This window comes from Balaenoptera musculus, chromosome 15, assembly GCF_009873245.2.
Source record: "Balaenoptera musculus isolate JJ_BM4_2016_0621 chromosome 15, mBalMus1.pri.v3, whole genome shotgun sequence".
NCBI classification, from domain to species: domain Eukaryota; kingdom Metazoa; phylum Chordata; class Mammalia; order Artiodactyla; family Balaenopteridae; genus Balaenoptera; species Balaenoptera musculus.
In genome coordinates, this window is record NC_045799.1 from 24,748,569 (window position 1) to 24,766,935 (window position 18,367).

The following is an 18,367-nucleotide window of genomic DNA, read 5'->3' on the forward strand; positions in this document are numbered from 1 at the left end:
CCGTCAATCATGTGATTTATGAGGGAGGCTTTGGGATATGCCATATCAGCTCTAACCTCTGGAGTAACTAGACACTATAGGTATTAGCCCAAACTGTGGGGAAGAGCTGGAAACTAAAGGTTAGTTACGCAGGCAGTACATGATGGAGCCCCAATAAAAACTCTGGATACTAGAGACTAGGGTGAGATTCCCTGGCTGGCAATACTCAACACATACTGTTCCACATCAATTCTGGGCATTTGGAACCCTCTCAGATTCTGCCCTATACATCTCTTCCTTCTGTTGGTTCTAGTTTGTATCCTTTCCCTGTAATAAAGGAGGCTGTGAGTATAAGAGGTTTCAGAGAGTTCTAGTCTCTCTAGTGAGTTACTGAAGCTGAAAGTGGTTGGGTAGACACCCTAAATTTGTAGTCAGTCAGTCTGAAGTGAGAGTAGTCTTGGAGACCTCCCAGCTTGTGGCTGATGTCTTAAGTGAGGACAATTTTGTGGGGACTGTGCCTTCTGACTATATAGCTTACCAAATTCCCTGCGAATGGAACCCTCTGGAAATCTGATAAACACATAGCATTACATATTGTTATGAGCTGAACTGTGTCAACCCACAAATTCTTCTGCTGAAATCCTAAACCTCAGTACCTCAGAATGCGACCTTATTTGGAAACAGGGTTATTAAAAATGTAATTAGATGAGATCATGCTGGAATAAGGTGGGCCACTAATCCAATATGATCGATGTCCTTATTAAAGGGGGAAATTTGGACCTTGAGACATGCATACAGGAAGAATGCCATTGGAGTTACGCTGCACAAGCCAAGGAACTATCAAAGATAGAGACCTGGAACACATCTTTTCCTAGTGCCTTCAGAGGGAGCATAGCTCTGCTGACACCTTGACCTTGAAATATGTATAAGACAAGTTTCTGTTGTTTAAGTCACTCAATTTGTGGTACTTTGTTAAAGCAGCTCTAGCAAACTAATACATACACTATCACATAATGTTATAAAGAAAAACAATTACATATACATAATAAATATTAAAAAGACAAACTTGTAATAAATAATGTACCTCTTTAATGGCTTATTAACTAGCAAGTTCTTGTAATGATGTGTGTAAACAATATTTTCAGATATCTGCAACAACTGCAGAAAGATATTAAAAACCTGTGATTTCTACTGGTGGCAAAGTCCGAGGCATTGTTAATTCTAATATTATGGTTGTGGCCTACAATCATAATGGAAAGAACACTCAGTTTTAGGTAAAGGTTACTGAAAATGAGTATGTATTTTTCCCCTCTAAGTCACATACTCCCTGAATTCTATCCAGAGATGTCAGGTTGCAAAACCCCACTTTAGAATTAGTAATCTAGTCTTACTAACAACAAACAGGTATTTTTGGGGGGAAAACACATACACACACACACACACACGTATTCGTATATACCAGTGAGGTTTTTTTCCCCCCTGTACTCTCAAGAAACCCACCTTCATTATATGGAAGTAATAGTGTAATTTTTTCTCTTTCTTAAGTATGTGGGTAATTAAGGCTTTTGGGGAAAGAATATGTAGGTTTGATCTTTTTCATAACTGAGTTGGAAATAGGGTACAATCTTTAAGAAGTTATCTATACACTAATAACTGCAAGTTCTTACCCTTGATTTCTGGGGTCTTCCCATTGTGTAATACGAGTATTGTGGTTGACAAAATATACTCTACCATTGCTGTCCGTTCTCTTCTCTGTAAAACAAACGAAAAAAAGCAAAGCATTAGAGTTGGCATAGTCTTCTTCCTCAAATTAAAATAAGATGAGTTGATTTTGCCCATTTCTCACTTCTCTGTTGATTTTGTAGTTTTTAAATCACAACTTTAAAGGTTTAATTTATTCTTTCACTATTAAATCCACATACTTACTCAAGTTATAAAATATCATCTTATCCTAGAACAGGGGTCCCCAACCCCTGGGTCCTCGGCCTGTTAGGAAGAGGTGAGCAGAGGGTGAGCAAGCGAATCTTCGTCTGCTGCTCCCCATTGCTTGCTGGCTCACGTGACCGCCTGAACCATTCCCCACCGCCACCACCCCTGCCCCCATCTTGGAAAAACTGTCTTCCACAAAACCGGTCCCTGGTGCTGTCCTAGAAACTAAATAGACATAATTCACAATGTCCTGCCCATAGGACCTTTCTGTTCAATCCAACCAGCAGCAAGAATAATTAACTGTTTTAACTCTGCATATATGACTTCATTTTAACCTTAAAAGTCCCACAGAGTAGGTAGTTTTCCTTTATCTTGAAGATATGGTAACTCAGACAGGCTTAGTGATCTGTCCCAAATTTCAGAATTAAGTAGCAGCTAGAGGATGGAAACTGATGTCTGCATTCAGAGATTGTTTTCATATCACACCATCTCATTTCTTAAAATACAATGGGGGGATATAATTTGTTTCTTTGCTATATGCTAGGCATTATTCAACTAGAAAAGACACTGTTTCAAAATATATCCTGTTTCTTAATACAACCAGTTTCCAAATCCTAAATATCTACAGTAACTTTTTACACAAGGGTTGGGCAGAAGGGCTCGGCTCTTTAATTTACTGTATCTGAAGCAGCTGCTTGTTTACCCACCTGCCTCTTGCTTTAGGACTCTCCTTGTTTTCTTATACCCATTCTACACAATTTGCCCCGCTTCTTTGAGATTTCTCATTAAGGTTTACAAGATGTGTGGATATTATTTTCTCTTTTAATAACCAAATAGTTTTGAAATTTTAATATTAATACTAGTTCTGTTGTTTTGAACTACTGACTTCTCTGCTCCATTACAAATTAATTCTTCAAAAGAACGGTCTCTTCCGATGTCTGAATCTTTTAAATTTGGCCAAGATGTCTAAAAATGAAAACTGAAGTATTCAATAGTATGAAATGGATTCCCACATTTTAGAAAGCATGGTTATCTTAAAATAAGCAATTTTCAAAAAAAAAAAAATTAAGCTTAACTCTGTTGTGATAAAGCCAATTTTTATTTCCTATGGTTTGCAAGTTCATATGTTTTTCAAACAACATTTATTTAGATCCTTTGGCTCTTTCTTTAAGCAAGATATTGCAGAATGAGTGTTAGGCCAAATTATACAGCCTCGTAAAGTTAGTGTTTGGTAACTTTTAACTTATCTCCAGGACTGACTCCATGATCGCAAGTAGCAGTGATGATACTGGGGCAGGGGGTAGGGGTTGGGGTGGAGGTGGCACAGAGGGATATACTGGTATCATGAATCTGCTCCTGACATCTCAGGTACTTTCTATATCAGCTGACCTAAAATGGAAATAGAACTTCCAGAGTGTATAATATACAGAAAATGGACTCTGCATCTTCTGACACATCCTGCATAATAACAGTGGCTTTGCCGGTCATGGCACCTTGAGTGTGGAAACATGTAACCAACTTTAAGAGCTGTCTCTGAGGCAAAAAGAAGCACCCACAGCGCTACACAGTTGTAGCTACATAATAACAAAATAAGTTAATGTTCTTGGCAGTCAAATTTAAATTTTTAAATACACTTACAGAATTAATAAACTTCTTGTGTACAATTTTTAAGTAACTTTTATAATCTAAAATTAATATCCTAAGTGCACAGTTGAGTGTATATTCTCTTTTTAACTGCCACGTAAGTTCAGATTTCAGGGCCAGATATTCTCTCTTCAAAAAGCTAACATGAACAGAGTCACTGCCTGGGTTCTCCAAGGGTTCTGAAGTCTGAGCACCCTGCCAACCACATCAGAGCTGGTGAGTTACTGACCTCAGCTAAGGACACCCTCTTCTTACCCATGGTCAGTGTTTACTGAACGGTGGCATGAAGCTAGGGATGGCATGGAGATATTCCTTTTTCTTTCTTTTCAGATGAACAGATTTAAGGCTTTTGTGTAGTTTTGCCTTATTCCCGAACTTTTTTCGTGTGCTTTGGTTTTATCATTTTTAAATGTCTTTTTTAAAATATATATATATATATATATATTTATTTATTTATTTAGACTGCACTGGGTCTTAGTTGTGGCACACAGATCTTCATTGCAGTGTGTGGGCTCTTTAGCTGCAGCATGCGGACTTCTTAGTTACGGCATGCAAACTCTCAGTTGCGGCATGCATGTGGGATCTAGTTTCCTGACCAGGGATCGAACTCTGGGCCCCTGCACTGGGAGCGCAGAATCTTACCCACTGGACCACCAAGGAAGTCCCTTTTTTAACTGTCTTAACCAAGCAGATTTTCTTTTCAGTGAAAAACATCTAACTGTTTGACATTTTAAATATTTAGTTTGTGCACTTAGATTATAGCTCACACACTTCATAAGTGTGATTTTACTAGGTAGGCTTTCTAAATAAAAGCTTAAAAACATTTTTAAAACAAAAAACCAACAAAACAAAAAAAAGCTAACATGAGGTAAGATAAAGTTAATAGAAAACTTATTTCTATGTTTGTTCTAAGTATATAGTACTGATAAAAGCATTTCTTGGAAGAGGCTGTGAAAACCAAAATTTCAAAGGTGATGCGCTTGCAAACTGTAGGCTCACCTGCTTAATGAGAAGTACTGTGACTACAGAGCTGATTTCTTACCTCGTTCAAAAAACACATGATAAACAACTCCTAAATAACTGAACACCAAGCCTGAATGCACATCAAACCACTTCCTGACTTGATGAATAAAACAATGAAAAACAGAAGCTTCTTGTTGTTCTATGTATTCTTTCATAGCAACTCTGAAAATGAGAAAATAGTTTTATACTTGATGGGTAAACCAGCTATACAAAGCCCTATTAGACTATATTGTTGAACCAAAAGCATTCTTTGTTCTCCAGCCTCTATAGTTTGCATGTGTTAAAAATTCTTCACTGTCAGCTTGTAAGGTAGTAATGTCTAGTCCTAGCATACAAAAGTCTGAAAGGGTGAGCAAGTTTGATTTAAAAATACATGGTGTCACAAAAATAATGCTAACAATTTTAGAACATCAACACAGGCTGTAAACTGGGATTTTATTTCCTGGATCAATGCTGAGGGTCTATTGGGTGGTTCTCATTTGTGATAGTACCAGTGTTGTCACTGGCTCAACAAATAACACATATGCCCCAAAGGCAGAGAATCATAAAGCAGTGCTCAGTCTGAATAATAGGATGATCGTGAACTCATTTAAGAAGGGGGAGGGGTTGCACTTCAACTTCAGGGGTGTGAAACCTAAAAATAAGCAGAATGTAAAATAACCAAGGCAAAATTCTGATAACATACGTAAGCTGGAATTGGGTCTCTAGAGGCAGTATTTTATGGAGGTGTTGTTGGCTAAAGTAAAAATGAGAAATACTGATGTTGAGGATAATAATAAATACAGAAGACAAGGACCAGATTTGCAGGAAAAGCTTTACAAATAAAGGCAACATAGCCTGCAATTCATGCTTCTATGAGCGAGAAACAATTTTTCTTAACAGCTGCCCTGGAGAAGGAGCAAAATAGTTTGTGTTTCTAACAAAAGCCAATCAGGTCATGGTTTTTCTGCACTAAAATTAAGAGGATGAATACACGACCTACAGGTATATCGTTTCTCCTCTGTAACACAAACATAAAACAACCCTAGAAATAAAGCTGAGAAGACCATCCATGTCTGGACATGCAACCAAGCAGGTCTAGTTCAATATGCCTCAAAAGAACAACATCCCTTCTTCTGAAGTACTTCATGCCAATTATAAACTGTCCATTACAAGGCTCCCACAGAGCCAGAAGACTCCTTACCAAACTACCAGACACTGGTAAAGACAGAAATTCACAACTTTCATATGCTTTCCCTTTGCTACAAGCCAGTGACAATAATAGTTATAACTATGAACTATTATATTTTTTTACTTCTTTGACTCCTAGGAATGCTAGGGATAAATAACTTTAAGGGCAATGGGGTAACTGAAAAGCAGGCTTACACAGCCAGTATCATTTATTGCCCAGATTCATGTGACCTTGACATCAATTTTTTTCCCTCCCTTCCTAAAGAAAGTAATGTTAGAGCAATCTATCTTAGAAACTGATGTTTCCCAACAAGACTATCTAGAAATATCACTTTCTGAAATATCTGCAGCTCTTGAAGATAAAACTTCAACTGGTTCCATAAATGGCTTTACTTTGCTGTTTTCCACTTTCTATATTCTCTTTCTCTTCCGTGCAAAACTGTTTCTATATTGCCGTGTTTACTCTGGAAACTTGCTACAGCTCTATGACTTATATAATGGATATAAAATAATCTGGTAGGGCAGGCTCATCTTAAAGTCTATAAAAAGTTTTAATAACTAAGGTACTTGATAACAGAGCATGCTCATGCAGGACACAAAGTCACCACCCCAACATGTTCCCCCTTCCACTGTTCTTTCAGATAACATCAACTCAATCAACCTCTGAACTGTGTTTTCGAAGCACCAATATGATCAAAATAATCTTTAAAGCTTTTTATTTTGAAATAAGTATTACAGCATATTGCAAAAATTGTTCAAAGAATCTCATATACCCCCTTCAACCAGTTTCCTCCGATGGTGACATTTTATGTAGCTATAGCACAATATCAAAATCAGAAAATTGACACTGGTACATTACTGTTGACTACAAACTTCATTCAATTTTCACTAATTTTTAAAGTTTGAATTCATTTATGTAAATATATAGTTCTATGCACTTTTATTCCATGTACAGATTTGTGTAATCACCACCATGGTCAAGATATAGAACTGTTCCACCACTACATAAGAACCACTTATGTTACCTCCTATATTTGTAACCACCTACCAGTGGCTCTGTTTCCTGGCAACTACTAATCTATTTCTCATCTCTATAGTTTTGTCATTTCCAGAATGTTATATAAATTGAATAACACAGTATACAATATTTTGAAATGGATTTTTTTCACTAAGCATAATGCCGTTGAGGTCCATCCAGTTTTTCATGTGTACCATAATCCATTTCTCCTTATGCCGAGTGGGCAAAATATTTTTATATTTTAGAAGAGTAACTTAGAACTTTTGGGAAATTAAATGCCTATTTGGCACTCTGAATTAAACCAACACACCCCAAAAGCTTTCCAGATATTCACTCAAGCAAGCACAGGGTATAACATCCATCCATAAATACCTAATTGTTAAAATAACTGAATTCAATTTAAAAATCCATGTGACTTACCCCATCCAGGTGGCAGGGGACCCAGGGGATCAAATTCTTTATTTTGTGATGTAGCAAACAAGTCTTGATTCTAAAAAAACAACCCCCAAAATGGTGAAATAACGAACAACTTAAACTGATAACTTGACAGCAGGCTTATGAATTCTGATATGCCTTTCCCTGGCCATGTGCAACATAACATACTCTTACAGAGTTCACATCTTAGAGAAGTATGACACAGTCAAGAATAAAAGCCAATGCACTCTCATGAAGAAAAAAACTTCGTCAACATTATTTAACATTTGAAACTATTTGAAATTCAAATATTACAAATAATCTTACACCCAAATGACCATTTTTTCCCCTTCTTTAGCTCCAAGTCAGTAAGTTAGAGAAATACATAAATCCCCCAAGAGTCACTTATAAATAACAGTACTCAGAGTCATCAGCTGGCTAAGAAAAATTTTGTATTTATAACTCAAAAATAGAGGATCATATACAGGACATGGTATATACAAAGAATTGTGAGAAGAGAGTTGGGGGAGTAGGAAGAATAGGCTGTCATATGAGTAAAAGAAAAGAATTCCAGTTGGAAGGAGCTGACAAGCCTAGAACTGAATAGAAGATTTCTTACATTTGTTTGAAATTATCACATTGGTGGAGAGAAAGGTTTGATTAGATAAACGGAAAGTAGGAGTCAACCACTGGAAAAAGAGAAGCAAAAGTCATACTGAGTGTGTAGTGTGAAGGGTTAATGACTGTGTTTTAGTTTAAATGTATAATGAAGTGGGGGATACTTTGTGGTCTTTCAGTACGATGTGGTTAAGCCCTTTCTCCTTTAAGTAAGGTAAGGCAAATAAATAATAGACTAATTGCTTCAAAAAAAATTATGGAAAAAAAACTCACAAGTAAAATAAGACAGTGCACCCCATATACCCAGCAACGATATTCAACAATTACCAAAACTGCCACATTTCTTTATTTTTCTTCCATATTCTTTGCTGAAGCAAAAAAAAAAATCAGTCATCATTTCACTCCTATGTATTTTAGTATGCCTTTCTAAAATTTGTGAACATTTTCTTATACAACCACAATATCATTATCACACCTAGCAAAGAATCTATGTTAATTTTATCCTCTAATACACAATCCCTAATTAAATGCCTCTGGTTGCTTACTGGGTCAAATCAGAATCCAAACAAAGTCATCATACTGCATTTGGTTTAGTCTCTTAAGTCTAAATTTTATAGCAGTTTCCCCCACTGTCGGTCTTTCCCTGCCTAACCCCCGCCACCATGTCACTGACTTATTACAGAAACTAGGTTAACTGACTGAAAAAGTTTTAAAAGCATATGAGAGATATTCCATTTCTCATTTAAAAGCTCTTGGAAGACACACCTGTCAAGGAGTGGCCTTGCTCCTCCTGACAGACACAATAATGAAAACAGGGTAACCAAGGAGAAACACTACACAAGGTTTGAACCCTGGTTACAGAACAGGTCGGAGTAGTTTGGCATATGACAATCTGTTTTGATAATTTTCTAAGACCCAAGCCTATCCCACAGGCTCTCCCTGGACAGATAAGGTGGGGGGTACAGGCACAATGAAGCCATGGGCCAGAGCCATTACAGGGTGATCCATCATCAACCATATCCATTCTGAGGTTAAAAATGCTAGGTGTATGAGCATCTACTGCCCCGTAACCAGGGTCAGAACAAAGGCCACTTCATCTACCCAATAAACAGACTTTCTCAGCAACACCCCACCACTTTTTAAGTAGCTGGTATTAAGAATGTTCAATTCAGTTCATAACTAAAATAGGCTGTTTAAGTTCTTTATAATTTAGAACCACTCTATAACAAGAGCAAAGAGTAAGAATTTGGATAGGAGAAGAAAAAAAAAGAAAAGAAAATGGTTGATGAGTAAAAGCTGCAATTCAAGAAAAGTTCCAAAGACTCTGAGTATTTAATTGGTCAAGTTTACAATAAAGCAATACACACTGTAGGTGCTCCAAGAATCTGCTGAATCTGTCTTCAAAAAGAATGTTTTTAAAGGTCATGTACTAGACATACAGATGGCCAACAGGCACATGAAAAGATGCTCAACATCACTAATCAAAACCAAAATGAGATATCACCTCACACCCATCAGAATGGTTATCACTGAAAACATCACAAAACAAATGTTGGTGAGGATGTAAAGAAAAAGGGAATCCTGTACACTACTGGAAGAAATGTAAATTGGTGCAGCTACTTTGGAATACAGTATGGAGGTTCCTCAAAATACTAAAAGTAGGGACTTCCCTGGTGGTCCAGTGGTTAAGACTTCTTCGTGCTTCCACTGCAGGGGGCAGGGGTTCAATCCCTGCTCAGGGAACTAAGATCCTGCATGCTGCATGGTGCGGCCAAAAAAAAAAAGACTAAAAATAGAACTACCATATGATCCAGCAATTCCACTCCTGGATATATGTATCTGAAGAACACAAAAACACTAATTCAAAAAGATACACGCACCACCATGTTCATAGCAGCTTTATTTACAATAGCCAAGAAAGATATGAAAGTAAAAAAAGTATCCATCAACAGATGAATGGCTAAAGAATATGTGGTATATATACACAATGGAATACTACTCAGCCAAAAAAAGGACATTTTGCCATTTGCAACAACATGGATGAACCTGGAGGGTGTTATGCTTAGTGAAATAAGTCAGAGAAAGACTAATACTGTATGTTATCACTTATATATGGAATCTAAAAACTAAAACGAATGAACAAAATAAAAAAGACTCACAGATATAGAGAGCTAGTAGTTACCAGTGGGAAGAGGGAAAGGGGGAGGGGAAAGATAGGGGTAGGGGATTAAGAGGTACAAACTACTACGTATAAAATAAATAAGCTACAATGAATATACTGTATAGCACAGGGAATATAGTCAATATTTTATAATAACTTTAAATGGAATATAATCTATAAAAATTTGAATAACTATGTTGTACACCTGAAACTAATATAATATTGTAAAACAACTATACTTCAATGAAAATAAAAATAATAAAAGATCATATATTATAGGGGCTTCCCTCGTGGTGCAGTGGTTAAGAATCTGCCTGCCAATGCAGGGGACACGGGTTTGAGCCCTGGTCTGGGAAGATCCCACATGCCGCGGAGCAACTAAGCCCGTGTGCCACAACTACTGAGCCTGCACTCTAGAGCCCATGAGCCACAACTACTGAAGCCCGTGTGCCACAATTACTGAAGCCACCACAATGAGAAGCCCACGCACTGCAACAAAGAATAGCCTCCGCTCTCAGCAACTAGAGAAAACCTGCGTGCAGCAGCCAAAGACCCAATGCAGCCAAAAATTAAATAAATGAATAAATAAATAAATGTATTAAAAAAAAGATCATGTATTATAAAAGTGAGATAAAGGGCACATTTGCAATTGTGGATATGAGGGAGAGAAAAGATGAAAACTAACATTTCTATGTATCCAGTATGTGCCAAACATATTAGGAACTTTATTTTACAGAATCCTCAAAAAAAAAAAAAAACCCTCTGAGGTAATTTTATATATGGATCTATTGTATAGATAAAGTAAATGAGTCTTGATGAGGTTAAGTAACTTACTCTAAGTCATATAGAGAAAGTAACTGTGGAACCAGGATTTGAACCCAGATGTATCTGATTCCAAAGCCCATGCTCTTTCCACTGGACACCTATGTGGAAACTAGCTTTTAAGAAGACAGGCAAGCTAGGTATTCAAACCTAAAAGAAATTTGGCCAGGCATACCAAAGGTGATTATAATTTAGAAAGAAAGGAAGATGTAAAACAGCAGTGGAGAAAATAAAACAAAAACGGTAACGTAGATGAGACAAAAATTAATTTCACCTCTAAAACCACTGGGAAGGGGAAGATAGTGACAGCTATCTTCTGCTGTGACAGAAGGTGGCAGGAAAAACTGTTGCATGAAAGAAAGTTATTTTAGTCATAACCAGGTAGTGAAGGGAAAGCTTCTGATAAAGGTGCATTTATCTACATCAGTGAGTAATTATTATGATGATGAGGTCCAAGAAACAGAAATATGGAGAAAAGGCAAAAAAAGGTAATGCCTAGTGAGAACAGGCATTTACTCTTATGGATTCTAACAGGAATGATACTGATGGTAGTAGAAGAGAAGAGATGGCAATGGAGAGGGTCAGCTTCTCTTGAACTCTTGCAGAGTTGGTTTATGTAAAATTTAAACCATTTCCAGAAATGAGATGTTTTGATACCAAAGATAATATGGTTTTAAAGCCATAATAATATATTTAACATCATCCTATAAGGAATCAAATTTCTTTAGTCTCCCACAGCACCAAATAATTATTGCATAAATTTTACGTTTATATGTTACAAAATGATTCAATTCTATCATTAGTTCACTGCAATTGAGTCAGGTGCTATTAGACCCAAGCCATCTAATGTTCTGCTAAGTTAGGCAGTATTAAATTCAGAACTGTTTTCTTTTTAAACTGCTTGGATTTATTTTTACTATTCTTTCATATATGAATTTTAAGTTGTCCTAACTTCTTTTTTATTTTTGACAGTAACAAAGCAAAGGAGGTTGAACTTTCGGAATTTTTAAAAAGAAAAGAATAAATCACCCACACAGAACACTGGAAACAAGGTCTAAAAATAATAATCTATCGACAGCAACAACTGGGTTGCCATCCTACTTGTACTTTCTTTTTAGTGCTTTACATTTCATATGCAAGAAAAGGTTAAAAATCAAACACTCATTAAGTTTATAATGCAAGTACATATGCTCACCCCATAAATGAACCTCTGGTTAAATTGCTGCATAGCTCCTTGAAGCTGACTACGTTGGAGCTGCCATTGTTCATAGTTCCGGACGGATTCCAATGTTGGCCTCTGCCACGTCGTTGTTCTTGTGAAATGGTCAACATAATAAATACGTCCCATGTTGTCAACCCGCCGTTCCCAGCTAAATCAGGACAAAACAACTGGATTCAACAAATACTTGTGAAACAAATAAGAATTAAACAGGACTTCATTTTAGCCCTGGTACAGGTTTGGTAAGATTTTCCCTTGCAATACTACTTTTGACTTACCTGTTTTATTTTATATATTTTTAAATGGTCTATAAGTGAACTTAAGAGGAATGTGTGTAAAAATTTCTTTCTTAAAAGTTAAGGTGTATCAGTCAGGTTTTTAAAACAAAATGTATCTTACTGATTAAGTCTCAAACAATCATTAAGACAAAACCTCTCATTTTCTTCTTTCAAATGTTCTTTTGACTGTTGCAATCCTAATAGGGGCAGAAACATACACACACACACACACACACACACACACACACACACACACACACACAAGGGGGGGGAGAGAGGGTGCTTTTCACAGATGTCAGAAAAAGCACTTTTTCACAAGAATACAACTATCTTATTTATCATTTCAAATGGGTACATAATGTATCAAGTAAATGTTGACGAAATAACTTGGTGATGTCTACCTGGTTGATTATTTAGGGTTATGCCTACTAGTCTAATATTATAAATACAGAATTGGTTCCAAAACACTCCTCAGATACTCAAGTCCCTCATATAAAATGGCATAGTATTTGCATATAACCAGGCACATTGTCCAGTAGACTTTAATCACCTCTAGATTACTTATAATACCTAATACAATGTAAATGCTACGTAAATAGCTGTCAATACAATGTTATGTAAATAGTTGCCAGGGCTCGGGAAATTCAAGTTTTGTCTTTTGAAACATCTTGGAATTTTTCCCCCAATATTTCCCCTCCAATATTGGAGCGCCAACTGTAGTAAAATAATAAATACCATTTATATATCAAAAATTTTTTTCTTCCTTTGCATTATTTCTTTAGGATAAATTTCCTGGAAAGGGTTACTAAGGGTATGGGTATTATTATGGTTATATATACTTTCTGTGAGGGTTGTAACTAATATATATTACCAATAGCAATGTTATGAGGTAAAGTTCCTCTACAGTCTCACCAACACTGTACTTTTTAGGTGTGTATTTAAGATTACTAGCGAGATTAAGTATTTCCCCATATTTGCTACTGACTTCCCTCAAATTTTTTATTCCGATTATTTTGTATAATATAAATGTTAAATGCTTAACACCATCTATTAATATATCCTCATTTTATTATTATTAATATATTAATATTTCCCCAACTATCTTGCAATGACTTCACTATTATATATTAGTTTTTTATAATAAGAACTTTACCATATATAGGATAGGGGCTATAATTCTTATATAGTTAAAAAATAAAAGCTAATCTTAAAATCCTGCAGTTTGAGCCAGGTAAAAGTTCACAAAGGAAACGGAATCTTTCTTTAGGTCAGAAATGAGTGAAAATAAAAGTCATTCATCATGGTCAATCAATTCCCTGACTCTTCTTTTTAGTCTGCACCTATCATAAAACAAAGTAGAGAGGGACAAGATCGACAGAAGAGGAAAAGTAGGAAGGTAGGGAAGATTTCTGTATAGACATAATCTATAGTTCAGAATAAATACTTTTTTTCTTCTTCAATACAGACACTTACCCAGGAGGTAGAGGTTCTGGTCTATCCCACGTTGTTCTTTTTTCAATATGATCTACATAGTAAACTCGTCCATGCTGGTCCACTCTCTGCTCCCAACTTAAACATAAAATTAAAAAGCTCATATGCTACATGTATGAATAGCCTGGTTTTTTAATCCTGTCTTTGTCTTCTTCTCTTATATGACGATATTACAGAGCTGAGATAAGTAAGCATGTCAGTATATAAAGCAGATACCAAAAGAATTTAGGAATAAAGTCAAGAAATGTTATACTGAGGGTGACACAGTGGATGAGATTTCTCCTGCAGAAGTATCTGCTCTAGGAGATGTCTTATATTTCTAAAGAGGCTTGAAGCAATGCATTCAGGATACAAAAACTGTCTCAATCTGATCAGGGTCATAGGACTTGAGTGGAAAAGAAAACTGTAATTATTGTTATGAAATCTGATGAAAGACTGAGCTGTTAACTGAAGGGCAAAGGACAGTTCTGGTACTAGAAAAGCTGAAATCAAAGAATAAGACTTTTTCAGATGTGCTCCTGCACAGTACCAAGGACAAAGGCAATATGAGTATTCCAGTCTCCTTGGTAGGTTTATCCCCAAAGTAAAAAAGACAGGAATAAACCAACAGAGTTTAGAAGAACCAGTCACTTCTAAGAGCACCCACTCTGTTGGAATAAACCAACAAAGTTTAGAAGAACCAATCACTTCTAATCCCTTGCACAAACAACTTTCTAATCTGGCTTCCCATGTAGGCTTTCAAAAAGGAAAATGGCCTAACTACCCACATAATACAGTCTCTTTAGCAATTAAACTCCTCATCATGAGAGTTTTTTAATTTATCACTTAGTCAATTAATTTTTGTTTAGCATTCTGAGCTCTGGATTAATTTGAATGCCACAATATGTATGTGGTGTGTGTGTGTGTGTGTGTGTGTGTGTGTGTGTGTGTGTGTGTGTGTGTGTGTGTGTGTGTGTGTGTGTGTGTGTGTGTGTGTGTGTGTGTGTAACTATCAGAGTATTATTAATTTAAAAAATAATCAGTAGAGATTTACATGGGATTGAGTTGTAATCCTCTCAGCTTCCTAAATTATTATTACTCTGCTATGACTTTATAATGGTAAAAAAATTAAGTGATTTTCCCCCCTTCAAAAGAAAAGACAATCTGAATTAGGCGATTATTTTATTATTTGGTCTTGGTGAACTTTCTATGGCTCAGAGTCCTTCAATAAAAACAAATTTTTTTTCTTCCACTTTGCTCTGGAAATGAGGGAGAAATTTCAAATGTGGCAAAGCTTTTTTGTTCAGTTTGACTCTAGACCTCCCTTAACACACACACATACACAGAGTTATAAGACAGTTTTTTAAAGAATGGAGTTCAGTACTATTTCCCTTATTAATAAGTATATGCAGAAGTCTAAAGAAAACATGTTAACCAAAAGCAATTACTCACCCGGGTGGGAGGGGAGCTTGAGGTACAGGATTTAATGGCCTAGGGCCTGAACCTCCAGATATAGTAAGAGGAATTATTAATCCAGAAGTTGCTCCTTCAGATGTATTTGAATTTGTATTCGTTGGTGGCAGAGAGCCTGTACTAGAGCCATCACTTTCAGAAGTGGCAGATGGTGAGCCATTGACAGATGCTTTAAGATTTGAGGAAAACAGAAAAACAATTTTCAGAAATCTAAATTCAGGAGAGAATTTTAACTTAAATAAAAAGGTAGATGATAAATATAAAATTTAAGATATGGACACGCAGATGAAAATTACTTAATAATGGGAAATAGCCAATGGTCCCACTTAATAGGCTTGTTTACAACTTTTAAGGTTCCATTTACTCCATGTCTCATTATTAATTACAAAGCACATACAGATGCTGATTTCTTGATGCCACAGGAAATAACTTTTAGAACAGAAAAGTTTTGGTATCCCTTCGTATAAGTTCATTTAGTAATTTTCCAGATCCTTAAAACTGTCTTTCCTATGAACGCCTACAGATCCGAGACTAATTTTTGGCATTACCTATAATATGGAAGATCTGACTGATAACTATTTTTAAGAATATCACTGTGGGAATTCCCTGGCAGTCCAATGGTTAGGACTCCACGCTTTCACTGCCAAGAGCCTGGGTTCGGTCCCTGGTTGGGGAACTAAGATCCTGCAAGCCTCGAAGTGTGTCCAAAAAAAAAAAAGAAAGAATATTATTGCTTGAGTACATATTACATCTTCAAGAAATACTTGTTGACAAAACAATTCCTGGAGGCAGTCACTAACATTATGACAAAGTAGTATATGATCTTAAAGACTGGGAATATACTATGAACACAATTATCTACAGAAAAAAAGGGGGAAGATATATATTTAAACACAATGTAATTTAATAAAATGATCTGTGGACAACCAATTTACTTTTCTAATAATATTTGGATTATTTTACATTTCCTGTTCACATACTAACAGAGGAAAAAAGTAAAAAGAGATTAAAAGATTTGTTCTGGCTAATCAGGAAAAATAAATATTCTAACTGTAAATGTTTATATTTTTACTATACAAAATGTTTACTTGTGTGATTTTTGCTTTAAAATCTGAATATCATTTAGCATTGTTGGGTTATTTGCTATTTACTGATTGTCTTTTTAAAGGATTTAATGAGATATATCCTTGACCAGATCCTTGACTCTATGAAATGCTTATGTCCACAGTTACAAACCCTGACAGAAAGTTGCAATCTTACCTGTATTGCCTCTACCTTTTATAGTACACATGTGATTTCCCTTTTTTTTTTTTTTTTTTTGCTGCACTGTGCAGCTTATAGGATCTCAGTTCCCTGAATCCGGGCCATGGCAGTGAAAGCCCAGAATCCTAACTACTAGGCCATCAGCGAACTCCCAGCACACATGTGATTTTCATTCTCAGTAGAGCACCTGCCTCAATAACTTCACACCTGGCAGAAAAACTTAGGGAACAGGCACATCTTGATTAACTATAGAAAGATCATTCTTGGCCAAAATCTTAAATGTAAAAATTCAGCTAGAAAACCAACCTAAAAGGGTCTCTTGACACTTACCTGAAGATCAATTCCCAAAAAGAATTTTATAATCACAGTACTGAGACCTACATCCCTAGTGTATGTCTAGGATACACACCTGGTCTACGTGGGGTAGGTGGAGGTGGTCGTGAAGGTCTTGGAGGCCTAGAAGGTTTAAAACCGCCATTTGAGAGTGATGGAGAATTATTCCCATTGACCCTCCTATTTTCACCAGACCCTGCATCCTCAGGGTGGTCTGATCCATTTGTGTTCACTCTGGGTAAGACGGCCGGGAACGGAAGGGAAAAAGAATGCTCTTTGAATTTAACAAAAAAAAAACAACAGGAAGACCAAAACTTAAAGTTTTAGGAGCCTGAGAAAACCTTCCTAATTTCTGGCCAGCCTTATCAAATACATAAACAGCTCTTATGGTAGTCTTACATATAGCTCCTCAGAGCCCATGTAGAAATATGTGAGGGGTTACTCAACGGCACAGAAGTATTTAGGGGACCAATCAGAACTATTAGGTGTGCTGGCTCAGATTTCAAATAACTCTTCAGAGGCCCTGTATAAGTAGAAATGGAGTCAAATTCTCAAAATTCCAAATGCCTTAGAAAGGGTACTATCTTATCATAAGCACAGATAACTTAATCATCATTTTCTTGGTTTCCACTGGCTCTTAATATTATTTAGGTATGGCGCAAAGCTGACTGTTCCACAATAGGAGAAAGAAGTACACTTATTTCCCAGGGATAGGTGCTCTCCCTCCATCTCAGCAGATGGTATACAAAATGTTCAAGGTAAGTGATCTAGAAGAGAGGTGCCCACAGACTTTTTTTTAAAGGAACTATCATGTCTTCAAAGCAATGACATCAATTGGAAAGAAAAGGGGAAGAACACTAACAGGAATGTCAGATACAAAGTTACTATTACTGTTAAACACAGGTGATTCCTTTTCCCAGGGGAATCTAGTCATTGACTAGAAATAGAAAGCAAAGCATGAGTTAGCTAGTTTGGAGATGCTAGTCATTGACTAGAAATAGAAAGCAAAGCATGAGTTAGCTAGTCTGGAGATGCTAGTCACTGACTAGAAATAGAAAGCAAAGCATGAGTTAGCTAGTTTGGAGATGCCTCGGCTAAAGCCCTGGTATCTACTACCTGGTAACTGGAAACCACTACTCAGTATTAATCTATACTCCTGGACCTCACAACAAGCCTAAATAAAATCTGATAGATTCAAGAAACTAAAATAGAGGCAGTACCATTAAATCATTTTCATACTATGTTTCCCAGAAGTCAAAGTGTGGTATTTGGACCAGAAGCAAGCACAATACACAGGAGCCTGTTAGAAATGCACAAGCTTGGACTCCACTCCCAACCCCCTATATCAGAAAGAGCATTTTAACAAGATCTCCAGATGATGTGTGAACAGCAGGGCATGACAAATACTGCTTTAGGGGGTTCCTCAAATGCTTATTCTGAATAAATGGAAAAGCTCAGTAAACAGGCAGCCAGCACCTGGTTAGTGCTGACCACCTGCAAGAAGACCAAGCAACCCCAGAATATGAACGAAATGCAGCAAGAGTCAGCTTTGA

The 18,367-nt window shown here is 36.5% G+C and overlaps 1 protein-coding gene across 3 annotated transcripts in view; it reads right to left on the minus strand.

The window, feature by feature from the left end:
- The window catches only part of ITCH (itchy E3 ubiquitin protein ligase), a 122,819-nt gene that overhangs the window by 32,299 nt on the left and 72,153 nt on the right, over window positions 1-18,367 (minus strand). For 2 of the 3 annotated variants that reach the window (XM_036825208.1, XM_036825209.1), the window contains exons 8-13: window positions 16,891-17,048; window positions 15,198-15,387; window positions 13,749-13,844; window positions 11,974-12,148; window positions 7,184-7,253; window positions 1,647-1,731 (exon numbers count right to left, since the gene is read on the minus strand). In XM_036825208.1, the coding sequence (XP_036681103.1) occupies window positions 1,647-1,731; window positions 7,184-7,253; window positions 11,974-12,148; window positions 13,749-13,844; window positions 15,198-15,387; window positions 16,891-17,048 (774 nt within the window). The remainder of the gene's footprint in view (window positions 1-1,646; window positions 1,732-7,183; window positions 7,254-11,973; window positions 12,149-13,748; window positions 13,845-15,197; window positions 15,388-16,890; window positions 17,049-18,367) is intronic. The other variant, XM_036825210.1, reaches the window with a different exon arrangement.